Source organism: Cervus canadensis, chromosome 4 (genome assembly GCF_019320065.1).
Source record: "Cervus canadensis isolate Bull #8, Minnesota chromosome 4, ASM1932006v1, whole genome shotgun sequence".
Lineage (NCBI taxonomy): Eukaryota > Metazoa > Chordata > Mammalia > Artiodactyla > Cervidae > Cervus > Cervus canadensis.
The window spans coordinates 84643636-84665960 of NC_057389.1; the positions used below are offsets into that span (position 1 = coordinate 84643636).

The following is a 22325-nucleotide window of genomic DNA, read 5'->3' on the forward strand; positions in this document are numbered from 1 at the left end:
CCTCCCTCCCATCTCCTACCCATCCTACCCCTCTAGGTTGATACAGAATTCCCTGTTTGAGTTTCCTGAGACATACAGTAAATTCCCGTTGGCTATCTATTTTACATATGGGAATGTAAGTTTCCATGTTACTCTGTCCATACATCTCACCCTCTCCTCCCCTCTCCCCATGTCCATAAGTCTATTCTCTATGTCTGTCTGTCCACTGCTGCCCTGTAAATAAATTATTCAGTACCATTTTTCTAGATTCTGTATATATGGGTTAGAATATGATATTTATCTTTCTCTTTCTGACTTACTTCACTTTGTATAATTGGCTCTAGGTTCATCCACCTCATTAGAACAGACTCAAATGCATTCCTTTTTATGGCTGAGTAATATTCCATTGTGTAAATGTACCACAACTTCTTTATCCATTCATCTGTTGATGGTTACTTCCTCCATGGTTACATCGAGGTTACTTCCATGTTCTAGCTGTTGTAAATAGTGCTGCAATGAACAATGGGATTACATGCGTCTTTTTCAATTTTGGTTTCTTCAGGGTATATGCCTAGGAGTAGGATCGCTGGGTCATATGGTGGTTTTATTCCTAGTTTTTTAAGGAATCTCCCTGCCATCATCCATAGTGGCTCTATCAATTTACATTCCCACCAACAGTGCAAGAGCATTCCCTTTTCTCCACACCCTCTCCAGCATTTATTGTTTGTAGACTTTTTGATGATGCCATTCTGACCAGTGTGAGGTGGTATCTCCTTGTAGTTTTGATTTGCATTTCTCTAATAATGAGTGATATTGAGCATCTTTTCATGTGTTTATTAGCCATCTGTAGGTCTTCTTTGGAGAAATGTCTGTTTAGGTCTTTTTCCCACTTTTTGACTGGGTTGTTTGTTTTTCTGGCATTGACTTGTATGAGCTGCTTGTATAGTTTGGAAATTAATCCTTTGTCAGTTGTTTCATTTGCTATTATTTTCTCCCATTCTGAGGCTTGTCTTTTCACCTTGCTTGTAGTTTCCTTTGCTGTGCAACAGCTTTTAAGTTTAATCAGGTCCCACTTGTTTACTTTTGTTTTTGTTTCCATTACTCTAGGAGGTGGGTCATAGAGGATCTTGCTTTGATTTATGTCATCGAGTGTTCTGCCTATGCTTTCCTCTAAGAGTTTTATGGTTTCTGGTGTTATATTTAGGTCTTTAATACATTTCCAGTTTACCTTTGTGTATGGTGTTAGGAAGTGTTCTAATTTCATTCTTTTACATGTAGTTGTCCAGTTTTCCCAGCACCATTTGTTGAAGAGGTCTTTATCACATTGTCTTTGCCCCATTGTATATTCTTGCCTCCTTTGTCAAAAAAAAAGGTACCCATAGGTGCATGGGTTTATTTCTGGGTTTTCTGTCTTGTTCCACTGGTCTGTATTTCTGTCTTTGTGCCAGTGCCATGCTATCTTGATGACGGTAGCGTTGTAGTATAATCTGAAGTCAGGAAGGCTGATTCCTCCAGCTCCATTCTTTCTCAAGACTCCTTTGGCTATTCGCGGTCTTTTGTGCTTCCATATGAATTGTGAAATTTTTTGTTCTAGTTCTGTGGGAAATGCCATTGGTAATTTGATAGGGATCTCATTGAATCTGTATTTTGCATTTGGTAGTATAGTCATATTCACAATATTGATTCTTCCTACTCAGGAACATGGAATATCTCTACATCTGTTTATGTCATCTTTGATTTCTTTCATCAGTGGCTTACAATTTTCTGTGTACAGTTCTTTTGCCTCCTTAGGCAAGTTTATTCCTAGATATTTTATTCTTTTTGTTGCAGTGGTGAATAGGATTGATTCCTTAATTTTGCTTTCTGATTTTTCATTGTTAGTATATAGAAATGCAAGTGATTTCTGTGTATTGATTTTGTATCCTGTGACTTTGCTGAGTTCACTGATTAGCTCTAGTAATTTTCTGATAGTATATCTTTAGGGTTTTCTATGTACACTATGCTGTCATCTGCAAACAGTGAGAGGTTTACTTCTTCTTTTCTGATCTGGATTCCTCTTATTTCTTTTTCTTCTCTGATTTCTGTAGCTTGGACTTCCAGAACTATGTTGATTAACAGTGGTGAAAGTGGACACGCTTGTCTTGTTCCTGATGTTAGGGGGAATGCTTTCAGGTTTTCACCATTGAGAATAATGTTAACTTTATCTGTACCCCACACTTAACAGTTACATAGCTTACTATGTAACTTCATAGGCTTCATGTAGCTTCATCTCCCTCTAAAGTCCACTGTCCACACTGTATACCCAAAATATTAATACAAATCTAACATCTGCTTAAAACCCTTCAAAGGTTTTTTATTACCCTCAAGTTAAAACTTAAGCTCTTCAAACTGGCATACAAACTCTTGTTTTTCTAATCCTTGTATTACATATTATAGCCTCACTGCAGAGGCTAATATGTTGCTAGATTAAATACAGGATGCCCATTTAAATTTCAGATGAATGACCAATTTTTTTTACTGTAAATATTTTCCATGTAATAGTGCTGTCTATGCAATGTTTATGATACAATTCTATTAAAAATTATTTGCTGCTTATCTGAATTGAAGTTTCGGGCATTGTGTATTTTTGTTTGCTAAATTTGGCAACCTTTGAGGCTAATTATCCCTCTCTTCTTCATCTTCCAATGTAGAGAGAAGCTGCAGGTTTGATAGTTCTATAAAAGATAAATTTAGTACCAGGACTTGGTAACAATTTAGAGACAGGAATGACAAAGCAGAAGGTTTTGAGGATGGTCCCATGTTTCAGTTCGTCAAGCTACATTTGCTGAGTTGGAGGACACTGGACAAGGAAGACTGGGCTAAGCCTTGGTTGTGACAATCCATCGACAATTTCTGTTTAACCTCTTGGAAACTTCTGTTATAGCTGCTTCTAACTGTTGAAGTGTTCCATTCACATTCTTCTTACATGTCTATTTTTAAATTTTCTCTTCATAAATGACACATCTACTCTTATGGCTTCAAAACCTCTATATCTGACTCTAAATGTTTATCTACAGCCACAGTCTCTGCCCTGAACTCTGGGCTCTTGTGTCACAAATTGTCTTCATGACACCCCCAACTGAAGGTTAATAAGCCTCTTGGTGTTTTTTTTTTTTTCCCTTGATGTTTTAATATTTTACTAAGGTAATCCATATATACAATAGTGGGAACAACTCTTGTATTTACATGGATTCATTCACATAGTTATCCCCTAGATCAAGACATAAAATATTTCCAACACGCAGAAGTTTCTTTCCATTCTTCACATTTTCTTTCCCAGTTAGTATCTCCCCAAGAAAAGAAATGCAAAAAAGCAAAATGGCTGTCTGAGGAGGCCTTACAAATAGCTGTGTAAAGAAGAGAACTGAAAAGCAAAGGAGAAAAGGAAAGATATACCCATTTGAATGCAGAGTTCCAAAGAATAGCACGGAGAGATAAGAAAGCCTTCCTCAGTGATCAATGCAAAGAAACAGAGGAAAACAATGGAATGGGAAAGACTAGAGATCTCTTCAGGAAAATTAGAGATACCAAGGGAGCATTCCATGCAAAGATGGGCTCAAAGGACAGAAATGGTAGGGACCTAACAGAAGCAGAAGATATTAAGAAGAGGTGGCAAGAATACACAGAAGAACTGTACAAAAAAGATTTTCACGACCCAGATAATCACGATGGTGTGATCACTCACCTAGAGCCAGACATCCTAGAATGTGAAGTCAAGTGGGCCTTAGGAAGCATCACTACGAAGAAAGCTACTGGGTGATGGAATTCCAGTTGAGCTATTCCGAATCCTAAAAGATGATACTGTGATAGTGCTGCACTCAATATGCCAGCAAATTTGGAAAACTCAGCAGTGGCCACAAGACTGGAAAAGGTCAGTTTTCATTCCAATCCCTAAGAAAGGCAATGCCAGAGAATGCTCAAACTACTGCACAATTGCACTCATCTCACACACTAGTAAAGTAATGCTCAAAATTCTCCAAGCCAGGCTTCAACAATACATGAACCATGAACTTCCAGATGTTCAAGCTGGTTTTAGAAAAGGCAGGGGAACCAGAGACCAAATTTCCAACATCTGCTGGATCATCAAAAAAGCAAGAGAGTTCCAGGAAAACATCGATTTCAGCTCTATTGACTATGCCAAAGCCTTTGACTCTGTGGATCACTATAAACTGTGGAAACTTTTGAAAGAGATAGGAATACCAAACCACCTGACCTACCTCTTGAGAAATCTGTATGCAGGTCTGGAAGCAACAGTTAGAACTGGACATGGAACAACAGACTGGTTCCAAATAGGAAGGGGAGTACGTCAAGGCTGTATATTGTCACCATGCTTATTTAACTTATATGCAGAGTACATCATGAGAAATGTGGGGCTGGATGAAGCACAAGCTGGCATCAAGATTGCCAGGAGAAATATCAATAACCTCAGATATGGAGATGACACCACCCTTATGGCAGAAAGAGAAGAAGAACAAAAGAGCCTCTTGATGAAAGTGAAAGAAGAGAGTGAAAAAGTTGGCTTAAAGCTCAACATTCAGAAAACTAAGATCATGGCATCTGGTCCCATCACTTCATGGGAAATAGATGGGGAAACAGTGGTTGACTTTATTTTTTTGGGCTCCAAAATCACTGCAGATGGTGACTGCAGCCATGAAATGAAAAGACGCTTACTCCTTGGAAGGAAAGTTATGACCAACCTAGACAGCATATTAAAAAACAGAGACATTACTTTGTCAACCAACAAAGGTCCGTCTAGTCAAGGCTATGGTTTTTCCAGTAATCATGTATGGATGTGAGAGTTGGACTATAAAGAAAGCAAGTGACAAAGAATTGATGCTTTTGCACTGTTGTGTTGGAGAAGACTCTTGAGAGTCCCTTGGACTGAAAGGAGATCCAACCAGTCCATCCTAAAAGAGATCAGTCATGAATGTTCATTGGAAGGACTGATGTTGAAGCCGAAACTCCGAAACTTTGTCCACCTGATGTGAAGAGCTGACTCATTTGAAAAGACCCTGATGCTGGGAAAGACTGAAGGCAGGAGGAGAAGGGGATGACAGAGGAGGAGATGATTGGATGGCATCACCAACTCAATGACATGAGTTTGAGTAAATTCCGGGTGTTGGTGGTGGACAGGGAGGCCCGGTGTGCTCCAGTCCATGGGGTCGCAAAGAGTCAGATACGACTGAGTGACTGAACTGAACTGATCTCCCTTTCTAAAGATTATCATTATTCTGACTTCTGTCTTCCAGAATAGTCTTGCCTGATCTTGAGCTTCATATATATTGAATATATTGAGTATATGCATATTTGTGTATTTATTCTTTTGTGGAACATTACGTAGATGAGCTGACAGAACAAAGTTAATATGTGCAAATCAAAGTCTCTTAGTCACTCTCCTAACTTGCTCTGCCCTACAATGTCCCTATTGCAAGAAATGATACCAATATTCATCTAGTTGCTCAAACCGATAATTTAAGAGTCATTCTTGACTTTTCTGTCTTACCCATTAAGGAGCCTAATCAGAAAATCCTGGCCCATCTGCTTTTAAAATATATTTTAAATCAGACCACTGCTACCACTTAAGTCTCAAATACTATTATTTGACCATTCCAATAGTTTATCTGACAATGTTTTCTTGCTTCCACTCTTGCCCCCTTAGTCTATTCTCTGCATAGTAGCAACAGTAATAATTCTAAAATATGTACCTTATTATGTCCTTCCTCTACTCTAAATGTACTTATCAGAACATTTAGAAAAATATTCCTCCTCCTTGTGATGGCTTATAAGACTACATTATACTACTTGCTCTGTGACCACAATTCAACCATTAATTTTTTTTTTAATTAACACTTCATCAGAAATTTTTTTAAAGTATTTTTAAATTAATTATTTTTATTTTTGGCTGCTCTGTGTCTTTGTTGCTGCGCATGGGCTTTCCTTACTTGCAGCAAGCAGGGACCACTCTTCTTGTCATGAGTGGGCTTTTCGTTGCAGTGGCTTCTCTTGTTGAGGAGCACAGGCTCTGGTTTCAGTACACAGCAGCCCACTAGTTGTGGCTTGCAGGTTCCAGAGCCTGGGCTCAGTAGTTGTAGCACATGGGCTTAGTTGCTCTGTGGCATGTGGAATCTTCTCAGGCCAGGGACTGAACCCATGTCCCCTGTATTGGCAGGTAGATGCTTATCCACTGAGCCACCAGGGATGTCCTCAACTACTCATTTTTACTTCCTTATTTTGCTCCAGTCACACTAACCACTTTTCTTCAAACATGCTGAACACATTCCCATCTCATGGCCTTTTCTCTTATTATTCCCTTTGCCTGGCATGCTCTGCCCTCAGATTTCTCACATAGTCCACTCTCTCACTTCATTCAAGCTCTGCGCAAATGTCACGTCCTCAGAAAGGCCTACCCTGATTAACTTGGCCAAAACAGCATCCCTAGCCACACTCTGTGTTTTTACCTTCCTTTTTGTCCCACATTACTCTTATTTCTGACATTGTTATATGTACTTGTTTATCTGTTTATTATCTTTCTTTCTCCACTATAACATATACCATGTTAGGGCAAGGAATCTGTCATGCTCCCCAGCAACTAAAACAGTTTGTGTTACACCATGAGTGCTTAATAAACATTTGCTGAATGAGGGAAATTAATGAATGATGAGATAGGTATCTCTACATCATCCACAGGGAGATGTCCACAGGCAGCTGCATCCAGAGAAGAGAGTCACGAATGGAAAATTTGGATGTCCTGCCTTTTATAGGACACTTATACATATCAGTGGGTAGACTGAAAGAAGATTAAAATCTAGGAACCAGCCTTTAAGAACTCCCACATTTAACAACTAATAGCAGTAGATAAGATTGCAAAGAAGGTTGAGCAGAAGTCTGAGAAGTAATTTCTTGTTTGTTTCTAGTACTAGACTATTGGATCCTTGAGGTCAGAAATATAGCCATTTCTAGGTTTCCAAATATTTAGTTTACAGCCTGAAAAACAACTGGAACAAACGGATTTGTTGAATTAAGGAATATGTGGAGAATACCGCTAGAGCAAAATGTGATTAATTTTAAAATTTAAGTCAATCAACCACATAATAATAATACAAAAGCATACATAATTACAGAATGACTATTCAGCCTTACTACCAGGCTTTATAGATATTTTCCACTGCAAATAGAAACTTTTTATTTGGCAAGATGTAGATAAAATCATGATTGTTTTTGGTACCCTTACCAACTTTCCCTTTCATACCTCTCTTCTCTTGTTCACAAGCTCCTTAATCTTTGATCTGTAAAACAAATCTTTCTTCTAATGCTCATCCTCCAGGGTAGTAGGTACTACTCTTTTCAAGGACGTGTGCTTTTACAAGTTTAGTTTTTATCACCAGGTTCATTTCCCTTAGGATGGAAACCACCTTAATCGTTTTTATATCCATACTTCCTAATACCTAGCATTTTATAAATGCTCATTAAGATAACTGCTTAAAGTAAAATTAACACCAAAAATTCCTTTTATTTTCCCAGCTCATACAGACTTTTATATGCATCAGGAACAAAGCAAGCAATTCTTTAAATTTATCCCTAAACAAATGCTATAAAACTTACTGCAGGAAATGAAGAAAATAGAAATCTGAAATGAAGCAGATGTTAATAAGGTTGTAAATGTCTTGCTAAGTTTATTCTAATAATAAACTGCATAATAGAGGGCCAAAAAGTGCAAGGCATTTTGTTGTTTCTTTTATTTTTCAATCATCACACATAACTTCAATGTATCTGTTAACTGATTACCTTCTTCTCCTATGACTGAAATTTATGAGGACAGGGGAAATACATCACTCCCTGTTGGTATATATAGTAATGCCTAGTATAGAATATATACTCAGTAGATGTTTATTAAATGAATTAATGATAGGTACTGTGGGGATAGTTAAGACCTAACCTCAGACATCTTCATTTCTTAAATACAACCACACATTAAAAAGCACTCAGTCTCCTGGGCTACCAGTTTTCTTAACATACACCATACTGTGACAAAAATAAAGAAACAGAGGATTATAAAAATGATTAGTTACATTATTAATTACCTGATTCTGAATATGAACCTGATTCAAATTTCATTATTAATTACCTGCTTCTGCCTTTGGTTTTGGAGAAATACTTTGGTCTGCTAACATCGTCATGCTAGAATAAGAACAAATTAATGGAATTCTTTTACTCTTTCAGTAACTTCTGAGAATCTTTAAATAATACTTAAAATAAGGACATTTCTATGCAATCAATTATCCTATAGAAAAAATACAACTAGTTAGAAAAATGTTAATGTATCTATATGAACTAATAGTTTTTTGAAAATGCAATTATGTGCATCCATCAGTGTGAGACAACATGTACAGAGCAAAGCATAGTATTTATTTTTTTTTATTTTTTAATTAATTTATTTATTTTAATTGGAGGCTAATTACTTTACAATATTGTAATTACTTTACAGTTGTTGTAATTACAATAATTAAAATGATGTAATTCACCATACATCAACACAAATCAGCTACGGGTATACACGTGTCCCCCATCCTGAAACTCGCTCCCACTTCCCTCCCCATCCCATCCCTCTGGGTCGTCAGAGTGCACTGGCCCTGAGCGCCCTGTCTCACGCATCGAACCTGGACTGGTGATCTATTTCACATATGGTAATATACATGTTTCAAAGCTGTTCTTTCTTTTTTTTTTTAAATGTCTTTATCACTTTTATTTATTTATTTATTTTGGTTTTTGTCATACATTGACATGAATCAGCCATGGATTTACATGTATTCCCCATCCCGATCCCCCCTCCCATCTCCCTCTCTACCCGATCTCTCTGGGCCTTCCCACTGCACCAGGCCCGAGCACTTGTCTCATGCATCCAGCCTGGGCTGGTGATCTGTTTCACCCTAGATAATATACATGTTTCGATGCTGTTCTCTCTAAACATCCCACCCTCGCCTTCTCCCACAGAGTCCAAAAGTCTGTTCTGTACATCTGTGTCTCTTTTTCTGTTTTGCATATAGGGTTATCGTTACCATCTTTCTAAATTCCATATATATGCGTTAGTATACTGTATTGGTCTTTATCTTTCTGGCTTACTTCACTCTGTATAATGGACTCCAGTTTCATCCATCTCATTAGAACTGATTCAAATGAATTCTTTTTAATGGCTGAGTAATATTCCAGGGTGTATGTGTACCATAGCTTCCTTATCCATTCGTCTGCTGATGGGCATCTAGGTTAAACTACCCTTTCAAATCATCCCACCCTCACCTTCTCCCACAGAGTCCAAAAGTCTGTTCTTTATCTCTGTGTCTCTTTTGCTGTCTCGCATATAGGGTCATCATTATCATCTTTCTAAGTTCCATATATATGTGTTAATGCACTGTATTGGTATTTTTCTTTCTGACTTATTTCACTCTGTATAATAGGCTCCAGTTTCATCCACCTCATTAGAACTGATTCAAATGCATTCTTTCTAATGTCTGAGTAATATTCCATTCTTTATATGTACCACAGCTTTCTTATCCATTCATCTGCCAATGGACATCTAGGTTGCTTCTATGGCCTAGCTATTGTAAACAGTGCTGTGATGAACATTGGGGTACACATGTCTCTTTCAATTCTGGTTTCCTCAGTGTGTATGCCCAGCAGTGGGACTGCTTGGGTTGTATGGCAGTTCTATTTCCAGTTTTTTAAGGAATCTCCACACTGTTCTCTATGGTGGCTGTACTAGTTTGCATTCCCACCAACAGTGGTAAGAGGGTTCCCTTTTCTCCACCCCCTCTCTAGCATTTAAAATCAGATAGATCTCAATTTAAAGCTCAGGTCTGCTACTTACACTTGAGTGGCCTTGGGAAAATTACTTAACCTGTTTTGAGTCATGATTATCTCATTTGTGCAAAAAGAATAGCAGTCTTGTCTTCTAGGATTCTTCTGGTAAGGATCTCAAGTAACATGAGAGATAATGCTTTAAAAAATTAATATTCTTTTTCTGTTTTATACTTTGATAAATGAGACTGCCCCCAATCAAATGTGTGAAAGAGGAATAGTTATTATTGAAGTAAGCCAGAAAGAAAAACACCAATACAGTATACTAAGGCATATATATGGAATTTAGAAAGATGGTAACGATAACCCTGTATGTGAGACAGCAAAAAGAGACACAGATGTAGAGAACAGTCTTTTGGACTCTGTGGGGAGGGCAAGGGCGGGATGATATGGGAGAATGGCATTGAAACATGTAAATTATTACATGTGAAACAAATCACCAGTCCAGGTTTGATGCATGATACAGGGTGCTCGGGGCTGGTGCACTGGGATGACCCAGAGGGATGGGATGGGGAGGGAGGTGGGAGGCGGGTTCAGGATAGGGAACATATGTACACCCATGGTGGATTCATGTCAATATATGGCAAAACCAATACGATATTGTAAAGTTAAAAAATAAATTAAAAAAAACTGAAAAAAAGAGAAATAAACTTCTTCTGTTTATGAGTCAAAAAAAAAATACAAAAAGATCAAAGCTCAGCCTTTGATCACTAAAGTGGGATTTCTGAGTCCCCAGTGGACTTGAAAACTAACTGTGAAAAGATTATTTTTAAATTCCTATTACTGCTTTAGTGAAAAGTTGAACTCAGTAAGCAAAAAGAATTTTACTCCTTCCTATTTCCCCTTTAAATTCATCCTGTCAAAAAGACAAATTTAAAACTATAATTCAAAGACGCATATACCCCTATGGTCATAGCAGCAGTATTCACAATAACCAAAACATGGAAACAACCTACATGTCCATCAACAGCTGAATGGATAGAGAAGACTTGGTGCATGTACAATGGAATATACATATACATATGTATATAAAATACTACTCAACCACAAAACAGGGTAAAATAATGCCATTTGCAGCAACACGAATGCAACTAGAGATTATCATATAACTTATATACATGGAATCTAAAATATGACACAAATGAACCTATCTATGAAATAGCAGAATCAGAGACATAGAGAACAGACTGGTGATTACCAAGCAGGAAGGAGTTACAGGAGGGATAGAGTGGGAGGTTGAGGTTAGCAGATGTAAGCTTTTATATATTGAATGAATAAACAACTGCATAGGGAACATACTGTATAGAATAGAGAACTATTAATATATCCAATATCCTATGATAAACCATAAAGGAAAATAATACTTAAAAAAGAATATGTATGTATAACTCAATAACTTTGCTGCACAGCAGAAATTAACACAACATTGTAAGTCAACTATACTTCAATTGTAAAAATTGAAAAAAAAAGAAACAAATACAACAAATACAATACAATACAATACAAATACAATAAATTCATCCTGTCAAAAATAGTACTTTTTTGCTCCCAAATGAAATTTCATGTGTATTCTGTTTTCATGGTACTCTCTGGTAATAAACACACACTTTTAGGTAATAAAAACCCCACTATTAGTCTTCGAATCTAGAGGCACTGAAACAGTCTGAAAATAAAACCCAGCCTTTTAGCACAAGTTGCTTGAGAAGCACTGCACCGTTATGCTGATGCCTGCTGAAAAGAGGGTGTCTTACCCACGTCCACACGAAGAACTTGCTCTCACTGCCTACCTACCGTTCAGCCTGTCTACTCCTGTTAACAGCATAAAACATTCCTCATTACTTTTGCCTCTTTAACCTGCTGGATGTCTTCAGAATATGTCACAAGAAAACCTGGATTCTGCGCTATCACCATCTAGTGGCTAAAAGCGGACAATGTCAGCTTCTACAGGCTTCTCAGGAAAATTGCTTGGGGAAGCTGTTTTGGATTTCCAGAGCTGCACTGGGGTAACAAGCAGAAACTCCTCTGCCAGGTTTGTGATAACTGTAAATCACGGAACTTGGCTGCAAAGCAAAGACAAACGAGCACACCCATACCTCGGACTTAAGATTTAAAGCAAGATTAACAGTTACAGTGTTTCCCTGGTGGCTCAGATGGTAAAGGATCTGACAGCAATGCAGGAGACCTCGGTTCAGTCCCTGGGTTGGGAAGATCCCCTGGAGAAGGAAATGGCAATCCACTCCAGTATTCTTGCTTTGAGAATTCCATGGACAGGGGCCTGGCAGGCTATGGTTCATGGGGTTGCAAAGAGTTGAACATGACTGAGAAACTAAAATACATAATATCACAACACCCAACTCTTATTATTTAATTTAAACCTCTTCCTTTTCCCAACCTAGCTCTGAGTTAGACTCCTGAAGTGAGGAAAGCAACTATAGTTTTTTTTCCCCCTCTATTTCTTATTCTTTTTCCTCCCCCATTTGCTAACTACTCTTTAAGATTCTTTGGCATTGGAGCAGCAGGAAGGAATTGTAGGAAAAAATAGGAAAGGTCTATGCTGATCTTAATTGATACTATTATAACATGTCTTTGGTGCCCTTTGGGCATGACAGATAACCAAATGCTGACTCTTTCAAACCTGAAGTATCATTTTTTGAAGACTTCAAGATAAGATTTCCCTATCCCTAGGATGCTCTCACTTGCTGCTCTTTATGATGTTCTCAGATTTTGCATTTGATGATACAATTTCCAGCCTTGTTTTTTTAAAATATATTTTTCATTGTGTTTTTAAATTTTTTTATTTATTTGGCTGCACCAGGTCTTAACTGTGGCACACAGGATCTTTAGTTGCAGCATGTGAACTCTTAGTTGCAGCATGTGGATCTAGGTCTCTGACCAGGGATTGAACCCAGAACCCCTGCATTAGGAGCTTGAAGTCTTACCACTGGACCACCATGGAAGTCCCTCCAACCTCTTTCAGTCAAGTTTATTTTGTCTTATTCAAGAAGTCATACTGGACATGGTCCCTTTCAAGATGATTCCTTCTGTGGGATCTATCTCTGACATCTTGGAAATATGCACAAATCTTTGCTGTGCAAAACTCTGAAAGTATATCTAGTGTCCTCTTTATCAGCCACTCCATAGCATCTAACTGACCTTCTTGCTTTGAACCTTTCTAGATGTGAGTCAGAAACCAAATTCCAGGGAATACATGTTGAACTTTCCAAATGGTTCTCTGGGGGCTTCTTCTCTTGTGCTGTAGTGAGGGAGAAGTTTCTCTCTCTCCTTGCATATGACACGAACAACTCTTATCAAAGAAATAAACATTTTAAAAATATTTATTCATTTTTTAATTGAAGGATAACTGTTTTACACAATTGTGTTGGCTTCTGCCAAACATCAACAAAAATATCCTCAATCATTTCATCCTCTCAGTGCATTCTTACTCTTTTTTTCACATAACTTGGAGATTGGTGATGGGCTAATGATGAAAGAATTAGGTTTTGATCTCATCTATTATAAGCTTGACATACATGGTACTACACAGAATGGGGGATAGAGTAATTGTCATTTTATTTTGTTCTCATCTATTGAGGTCACTTTCCAAACTCTAAGACTACATGGAAGTACATTTAACATCTTGCTAGTTCTCAAGGTTTCACAAACCAAAGACAATGCAGAGGTGGTGGTCAAATTTAGAACCAAAATACCTGGCATAGGGCTATTGTGTCTAGGAGAGTTTACCATGAATGTTGCAGAAAGAAAATGAAGTCAAAGTATGGGTGGAGAACTTCAATGAGACTTAAGGGGCTTAGGGTAGTAACAAAAGCTAAGGTGAGGAAGAATCAGCAATGGAGAACTTCAGGCCCAAAATAAGGCTGCAAGTTCATCAATGACTTTATCAGTAGAGTCCAGCCCAGGTACAGAACTAGCCTTGAAACCTGCAGCACAAATCAGTAAAAATTCAGAGACAACTCATGGGACCCAGACACTCTCAAGACCCAACTTCACTTCTCCCCCACCTCTGGCCTATACATCTATATTTACAGTGATGATTTGCCCAAACTGGGACCCTTCTGAGAGTAAAAGTCAGCTCTATTAAAGATTATGTCACAATAGCAGGTACATACTGGGACTGTCTCAGGTAAATCATGAGGCACAACCATCCTCAGGAATAGTTTCATACTTCACCATTCAGCCCTTCAGTGGATCCTGTTAGTCCTGCTTTGAAAATATATCCAAACTCTGACCTCTCACTATCTCTTCCCTTGCCACTCTGGTCCATAGTCCAATATTTCTTGCTCAGTTAGGCCAGTATTCTCCTAACCATAATTTCCCTAATTCTTTGCCTTATCATAGTCTGTTCTCAATACAGCAGCTAGGATGATTCTTTCAAAACATAAGCCATATCACATCATCCTTCTAAACCCTTCCACAGCCTTAAAATTCACTTATACTTGCCTAAAATGCTTTATATGATCTGGCATCTTGGTTCTCTCACTTATCTCCCACCTCACTACTCCTCCTCACTTCACACCCGGAGCCCAAGCCTTCCTGCCGTGGGGAGGGCTCCAGCTAGTCCCTCTACCTGGAATGTTCTTTTCTCCAATGAATTACACAGCTTGGTCTATCTACTTCTTATGTGTCTGCTCAAATACTACCTTTTCAATGGTGAGTCTCTGACCACACTACTTAAAAGAGCAAGTCTCTACCCTAATACTCTGTAGTCCCCTATCTTGCTTTATTTCTCTCCATAGCATTTATTACCATATAGCATGGTATAAATTTACTTGCTTGTTAACTTATTGTTAATATCCTCCAACTAGAACGTGGACTCAATTAAGGCAGAAATTTTGTTTTTAATCAATTTTGTTCACTACAACAATTATATAGTTAGACAGATAGACAGACAGACAGACAAATAGATGGAAAATATACTCCAGTAATCAGAACAGTCCTGGCATATAGTGAGTCTTCAACAAATACTGAATAAACAAACACCTGAATTTGTGGGCTAACAATCATACTTGCTATATAACTATGAGAACAAAAAGCATTAAAAACACAACAACTTTTAAAAATATTAGTTCTTACACTTTTCTGTGGCACTTCTGATAGTCTTCTGAAGAGGTATCTAAGGGGGAAAAAAGATCTATTAGGAATATAATTCAGGGAAGGGAAATCAAGATGGCAGAATAGGAGAACATGGAGTTCACCTCCCACAGCAAACATATAAAAAATATATCCACATGTGGAATAATTATCATGGAAAACTAACTGGGAAATGTCTATACAATCAAAGCTGTAAGAAAGATCTCCACATAACCAGCTGGGATGAGAAAAAAAAGGCATCAGGTCAGGACCTGTGCCCCTGGGAGGAATCTGTAATGAAATAAAACATCTGTGTGGGTAGACCCTTCCCTGGGGAGCATTAATTTAAGCCCAGCCTGGTCATCACAGTCCTGGGGTCCTGTGTGCATGAGACAAACATCCTTTCCTGCTCAGAAATCCACTGAGATGACAGTAGGGCTGGAATGAGGAGTCTGCACATGCTGGCTTGCCAAAAATCAGGGCAAAGAGAACCTCATGGCACCTCCCAACCCAAAAGGGGAAGTACCCCAGCCCCACTCACTCTGCACCACAGCCTGAGGCAGGTTCTGGGCAAAGACTTGGTCTAGCTACACAGAGACACACTGGAGTGCCTGAGGCGTGACCTGGATGGAACTGTGGTGGCCACTATCTTGCATGCATGTAGGGTGGCATCAAAAGTGTGTGAAGAAAGGCTTTGGGACCCAGGAGGAGAGAAAGGCTATGGAACCCAGGAGGACCACACAGGTCCCACTGGATTTCAAAATCTTCAAATCACCAGAGGATCATCTAAGAGAGAGGGCTATTCATCAAGGAGGCTGACTTTAAGGGATGACTTCAGCTGGAGGACAAAGATTCTGGTGCCAGTATGAGGGTCTGCAGAAATGGCACAGCATGCCTTCAGAGTAGATGTTGTCAACACTCCTTCTTGACTACTGAGGAAACTCAAGCACAGGGAACTTCAGAGATCAAGCCCTGAGCCTTTGGAGTGGAAGCACTGACTCCAAGACCCTAGACTACTGGAGAACAAACCCCAGTGAGTATCAAATAGTGAGAACTCACACAAAGGAAACCACTTGAATATAAGACCCAGCATCACCCAAACACCAGTAGCACCCTGTGCAGGACACCTCATCTAAACAACAAGCAAAACAAAAATACAAACCCAATCATCAGCAGACAGGATTACCACCTCACTCAGCCTTGCTCATCAGAGGAAAAACAAACAAAGGAACAAAAACTCAGCACAAATCTCACCCTATACAAAGCTTACACAAACCACTGGACCAACCTTAGGAAGGCAGAAACCAAAAGGAAGAAAGAATTCAACCTTGAAGCCTGGGAAAATGAGATCTCAAACACAATAAGTTTTTTATGAAATGAGAAGGCAGAGAAATGAAGGAACAAATGAAGGAACAAACTAGAAACACAGAAGTCCAAATAAATGAAGAGGAAACAGGCAAACTACCTGAAAAACAACTCCGAATAATGATACTAAAGATGATCAAAAACCTTGAAAGCAAAATGCAAGAATCAATTAACAAAGACTTAGAGGGAGGAGCCAAGATGGCGGAGGAATAGGACGGGGAGACCACTTTCTCCCCTACAAATTCATCAAAAGAACATTTGAACGCTGAGCAAACTTCACAAAACAACTTCTGACCGCTAGCAGAAGACATCAGGTGCCCAGAAAAGCAGCCCATCATCTTCGAAGGAGGTAGGACAAAATATAAAAGATAAAAAGAGAGACAAAAGAGCTAGGGACGGAGACTCCTCCCGGGAAGGGAGTCATAATAGAGGAAGTTTCCAAACACCAGGAAACCCTCTCACTGGCGGGCCTAGGGGAAGTTTTTGAATCTCGGAGGGCAACCTAACCAGGAGGGAAAATAAATAAAACCCACAGATTACATGCCTAAAAGCAACTCCCAGCAGAAAAGTACCCCAGATGCCCGCATCTGCCACCAGCAAGTGGGGGCGGAACGGAGAGGAGCGGGCGGCATTGCTTAGGGTAAGGACTGGCCTGAATGCCCTGAGGGCAATCGGAGGGAGCTAAAGAGAGATAGCAACCTAAACTGTGGGATAGCAAGAGAGAGAGAGAGAGAAAATTAACCGGCCTGAACACACTGCCGGCCATTCGCAGAACAAAGGGACTGAGCAATTCCAGAGAAGAGCTAGCCGGCGGCGGACCGACCCATCCCCGCCAGAGGCAGGAGGCAGGGGGGAGGGGAAAGAGGCAAACTCGGCCCCAGAGATGGCGTCCCCTACCAAACTGCAAACAGGCCTTCAGTTTCTAACCAAAGACTTCCTGAGATTCTGGACGGTCGACATCCGCCGGGAGGGTCGCGGCTAGAGGCCAGCTCCCAAGAATAGACACAAGGCGCACGCACCCAACTGGCCTGCGCGGAAACTGAGGCTGGGACCGCGGAGGGGAGAAGGTGCACCGCACCCGGGGAGAGTGCGCCGGTCAAGCTCCTGGCTGCCTGAGCTGCTCCAGCCGAGGAAGGCACAAAACGCAGGCCCAGCCAAGTCCACGCTTTTGTGGAATACCCGAAAACTGGAACCACACGCAAAGCAGGGCCTGCTCCATATAGAGCAGCCAGAAGCCTGAGCAGTGTAGACAGGGAAAGCACACATCCATGAGCGGGGGCAAACCCAGTGTGGCCGGAACACTGCGAGTGCCCCCGACACAGGCCAGTGACATTTGTCTACAGCGCCCCTCGCTCCCCGTAGCACGACTGAACAAGCGAACCTAAACAAGAGACCACCTCCGCCCGCCTGTGTCAGGGCGGAAATTAGACACTGAAGAGACCAGCAAACAGAAGCCAAATGAACAAAGGGAACCACTTCAGAAGGGACCGGTGCAACAGATTAAAATCATGTAGATAACACCGACTAGGCGGAAGGGGCCTGTAGATATCGAGAAGTGTAAGCTGGAACAAGGAGCTATCTGAAACTGAGCCGAACCCACACTGACCGCAACAGCTCCAGAGAAATTCCTAGATATATTTTTACTTTTTTTTTTAATTAAAAAATTTTTTTCTTTTCTTTTCTTTTTTTATTTTTTCTCTTTTACTTTCTTTTAAAACTCCCTATCACTCCCCCATTACTCCTTAACTTTCATTTTCATTTTCATATATTTTTACTTTTTTTTTAATTAGGAAAAAAATTTTTTTCCCTTGTTTTATTTTTTTCTCTTATTTTCTTTTAAAGTCCTCTATTACTCCTTAATTTTCATTTTCATTTCACTATAACCTTGCAAAAAAAAAAGGAAAAGCCATATTTTTAAACCGAACTTCATTTATATTTCTAAAATTTTTTGGTTTTGTTTTTAATATTGTATTTTTAAGAGTCTAACCTCTACTCTAGATTTTTAATCTTTGTTTTTCAGTATTTGATATCAATTTTGGACACTTAAGAATCCAAAATTCAGTACCCATTTTTACTCAGGAGTGTGTTGATTACTCTCTCCCACTTCTGACTCTCTGTTTTCTCCCTCAGAACATCTCTATTTCCTCCCTACCCCTTCTCTTCCCAATCCAATTCTGTGAATCTCTGTGGGTGTCTGGGCTATGGAGAACACTTTGGGAACAGAGAACTGTGTAGATCTGTCTCTCTCCTCTTGAGTCCCCCTTTTCCTCCTCGTGCTCATCTCTATCTCCCTCCTCCCTCTCCTCTTCTTCATGTAACTCTGTGAACCTCTCTGGGTTTCCCTCATGGTGGAGAATCTTTTAATCATTAACCTAGAAGTTTTATTATCAGTGCTGTATAGTTGGAGAAGTCTTGAGACTACTGGAAGAATAAGACTGAAATCCAGAGGCAGGAGACTTAAGCCCAAAACCTGAGAACACCAGAGAACTCCTGACTACATGGAACATTAAGTAATAAGAGACCATCCAAAAGCCTCCATACCTACACTGAAACCAACCACCACCCAAGAGCCAATAAGTTCCAGAGCAAGACATACCACGCAAATTCTCCAGCAACGTAGGAACATAGCCCTGAGTGTCAACATACAGGCTGCCCAAAGTCACACCTAACATATAGACCCATCTCAAAACTCATTACTGGACACTCCATTGCACTCCAGAGAGAAGAAATCCGGTTCCACGCACCAGAACACCGACACAAGCTTCCCTAACCAGGAAACCTTGACAAGCCAGTCGTCCAACCCCACCCACTGGGTGAAACCTCCACAATGAAAAGGAACCACAGACCACCAGAATACAGAAAGCCCATTCCAGACACAGCAATCTAAACAAGATGAAAAGGCAGAGAAATACCCAACAGGTAAAGGAACATGATAAATGCCCACCAAGTCAAACAAAAGAAGGGGAGATAGGGCATCTACCTGAAAAAGAATTTAGAATAATGATAATAAAAATGATCCAAAATCTTGAAAACAAAATGGAGTTACAGATAAATAGCCTGGAGACAAAGATTGAAAAGATGCAAGAAATGTTTAACAAGGACCTAGAAGAAATAAAAAAGAATCAATTAAAAATGAATAATGCAATTAATGAGATCAAAAACACTCTGGAGGGAACCAACAGTAGAATAATGGAGGCAGAAGATAGGATAAGTGAGGTAGAAGATAAAATGGTGGAAATAAATGAAAGAGAGGAAAGAAGAAAAAAGAATCAAAAGAAATGAGGACAACCTCAGGGACCTCTGGGACAATGTGAAATGCCCCAACATTCGAATCATAGGAGTCCCAGAAGAAGAAGACAAAGGCCATGAGGAAATACTCAAGGAGATAATAGCTGAAAACTTCCCTAAAATGGGGAAGGAAAGAGTTACACAGGTCCAAGAAACCCAGAGAGTCCCAAACAGGATAAACCCAAGGCAAAACACCCCAAGACACATATTAATCAAATTAACAAAGATCAAACACAAAGAACAAATATTAAAAGCAGCAAGGGAGAAACAACAAATAACACACAAAGAGATTCCCATAAGGATAACAGCTGATCTATCAATAGAAACCCTTCAGGCCAGAAGGGAATGGCAGGACATATTTCAAGTAATGAAAGAGAATAACCTACAACCTGGATTACTGTACCCAGCAAGGATCTCATTCAGATATGAAGGAGAATTCAAAAGCTTCACAGACAAGCAAAAGCTGAGAGAATTCAGCACCACCAAACCAGCTCTTCAACAAATGCTAAAGGATCTTCTCTAGACAGGAAACAGAGAAAGGTTGTATAAACACGAACCCAAAACAACAAAGTAAATGGCAACAGGACCATACCTATCAATAATTACCTTAAATGTAAATGGGTTGAATGCCCCAACCAAAAGACAAAGACTGGCTGAATGGATACAAAAACAAGACCCCTATATATGCTGTCTACAAGAGACCCACCTCAAAACAAGAGACACATACAGACTAAAAGTGAAGGGCTGGAAAAAAATATTTCACACAAACGGAGACCAAAAGAAAGCAGGAGTCACAATACTCATATCAGATAAAATAGACTTTCAAATAAAGGCTGTGAAACGAGACAAAGAAGGACACTACATAATGATCAAAGGATCAATCCAAGAAGAAGATATAACAATTATAAATATATATGCACCCAACATAGGAGCACTGCAATATGTAAGGCAAACGCTAATGAGTATGAAAGAGGAAATTAACAATAACACAAATAGTGGGAGACTTTAACACCCCACTCACAACTATGGATAGATCAACTAAACAGAAAATTAACAAGGAAACACAAACTTTAAATGACACAATGGACCAGCTAGACCTAATTGATATCTATAGGACATTTCACCCCTAAACAATCAACTTCACCTTTTTCTCAAGTGCACACGGAACCTTCTCCAGAATAGATCACATCCTGGGCCATAAATCTAGCCTTGGTAAATTCAAAAAAATTGAAACCATTCCAGTCATCTTTTCTGACCACAGTGCAGTAAGATTAGATCTCAATTACAGGAAAAAAATTATTAAAAATTCAAACATATGGAGGCTAAATAACACGCTTCTGAATAACCAACAAATCATAGAAGAAATCAAAAAAGAAATCAAAATATGCATAGAAATGAATGAAAATGAAAACACAACAACCCAAAACCTATGGACACTGTAAAAGCAGTGCTAAGGGGAAGGTTCATAGCATTACAGGCTTACATCAAGAAACAAGAAAAAAACCAAATAAATAACCTAACTCTACACCTAAAGCAACTAGAGAAGGAAGAAATGAAGAACCCCAGGGTTAGTAGAAGGAAAGAAATCTTAAAAATTAGGGCAGAAATAAATGCAAAAGAAACTAAAGAGACCATAGCAAAAATCAACAAAGCTAAAAGCTGGTTTTTTGAAAAAAATAAACAAAATGGACAAACCGTTAGCAAGACTCATTAAGAAACAAAGGGAGAAGAACCAAATTAACAAAATTAGAAATGAAAATGGAGAGATCACAGCAGACAACACTGAAATACAAAGGATCATAAGAGACTACTACCAGCAGCTTGTGCCAATAAAATGGACAACTTGGAAGAAATGGACAAATTCTTAGAAAAGTATAACTTTCCAAAACTGAACCAGAAAGACATAAAAGATCTTAACAGACCCATCACAAGCAAGGAAATTGAAACTGTAATCAGAAATCTTCCAGCAAACAAAAGCCCAGGACCAGATGGCTTCGCAGCTGAATTCGACCAAAAATTTAGAGAAGAGTTAACACTTATCTTACTCAAACTCTTTCAGAAAATTGCAGAAGAAGGTAAACTTCCAAACTCATTCTATGAGGCCACCATCACCCTAATTCCAAAACCAGACAAAGATGCCACAAAAAAGAAAACTACAGGCCAATATCACTGATGAACATAGATGCAAAAAGCCTTAACAAAATTCTAGCAAACAGAATCCAACAACATATTAAAAAAATAATACATCATGACCAAGTGGGCTTTATCCCAGGAATGCAAGGATTCTTTAATATCTGCAAAAATCAATCAATGTAATACACCACATTAACAAATTGAAAGATAAAAACCATATGATTATCTCAATAGATGCAGAAAAAGCCTTTGACAAAATTCAACATCCTTTTATGATTAAAACTCTCCAGAAAGCAGGAGTAGAAGGAACATACCTCTACATACTAAAAGCTATATATAACAAACCCACAGCAAGCATTACCCTCAATGGTGAAAAATTGAAAGCATTTCCCCTGAAATCAGGAACAAGACAAGGGTGCCCACTCTCACCATTACTATTCAACATAGTTTTGGAAGTTTTGGCCACAGGAATCAGAGCAGAAAAACAAGTAAAAGGAATCCAGATAGGAAAAGAAGAAGTGAAACTCTCACTGTTTGCAGATGACATGATCCTCTACACAGAAAACCCTAAAGACTCCACC

General features: G+C 39.2%; 1 protein-coding gene across 1 annotated transcript in view; it reads right to left on the reverse strand.

Moving 5' to 3' along the window:
* The window catches only part of MEIKIN (meiotic kinetochore factor), a 153161-nt gene that overhangs the window by 92978 nt on the left and 37858 nt on the right, over positions 1 to 22325 (reverse strand). Inside the window, exons 7-8 of the mRNA XM_043465986.1 lie at positions 14962 to 15001; positions 8144 to 8196 (exon numbers count right to left, since the gene is read on the reverse strand). Of these exons, the coding sequence (XP_043321921.1) occupies positions 8144 to 8196; positions 14962 to 15001 (93 nt within the window). The remainder of the gene's footprint in view (positions 1 to 8143; positions 8197 to 14961; positions 15002 to 22325) is intronic.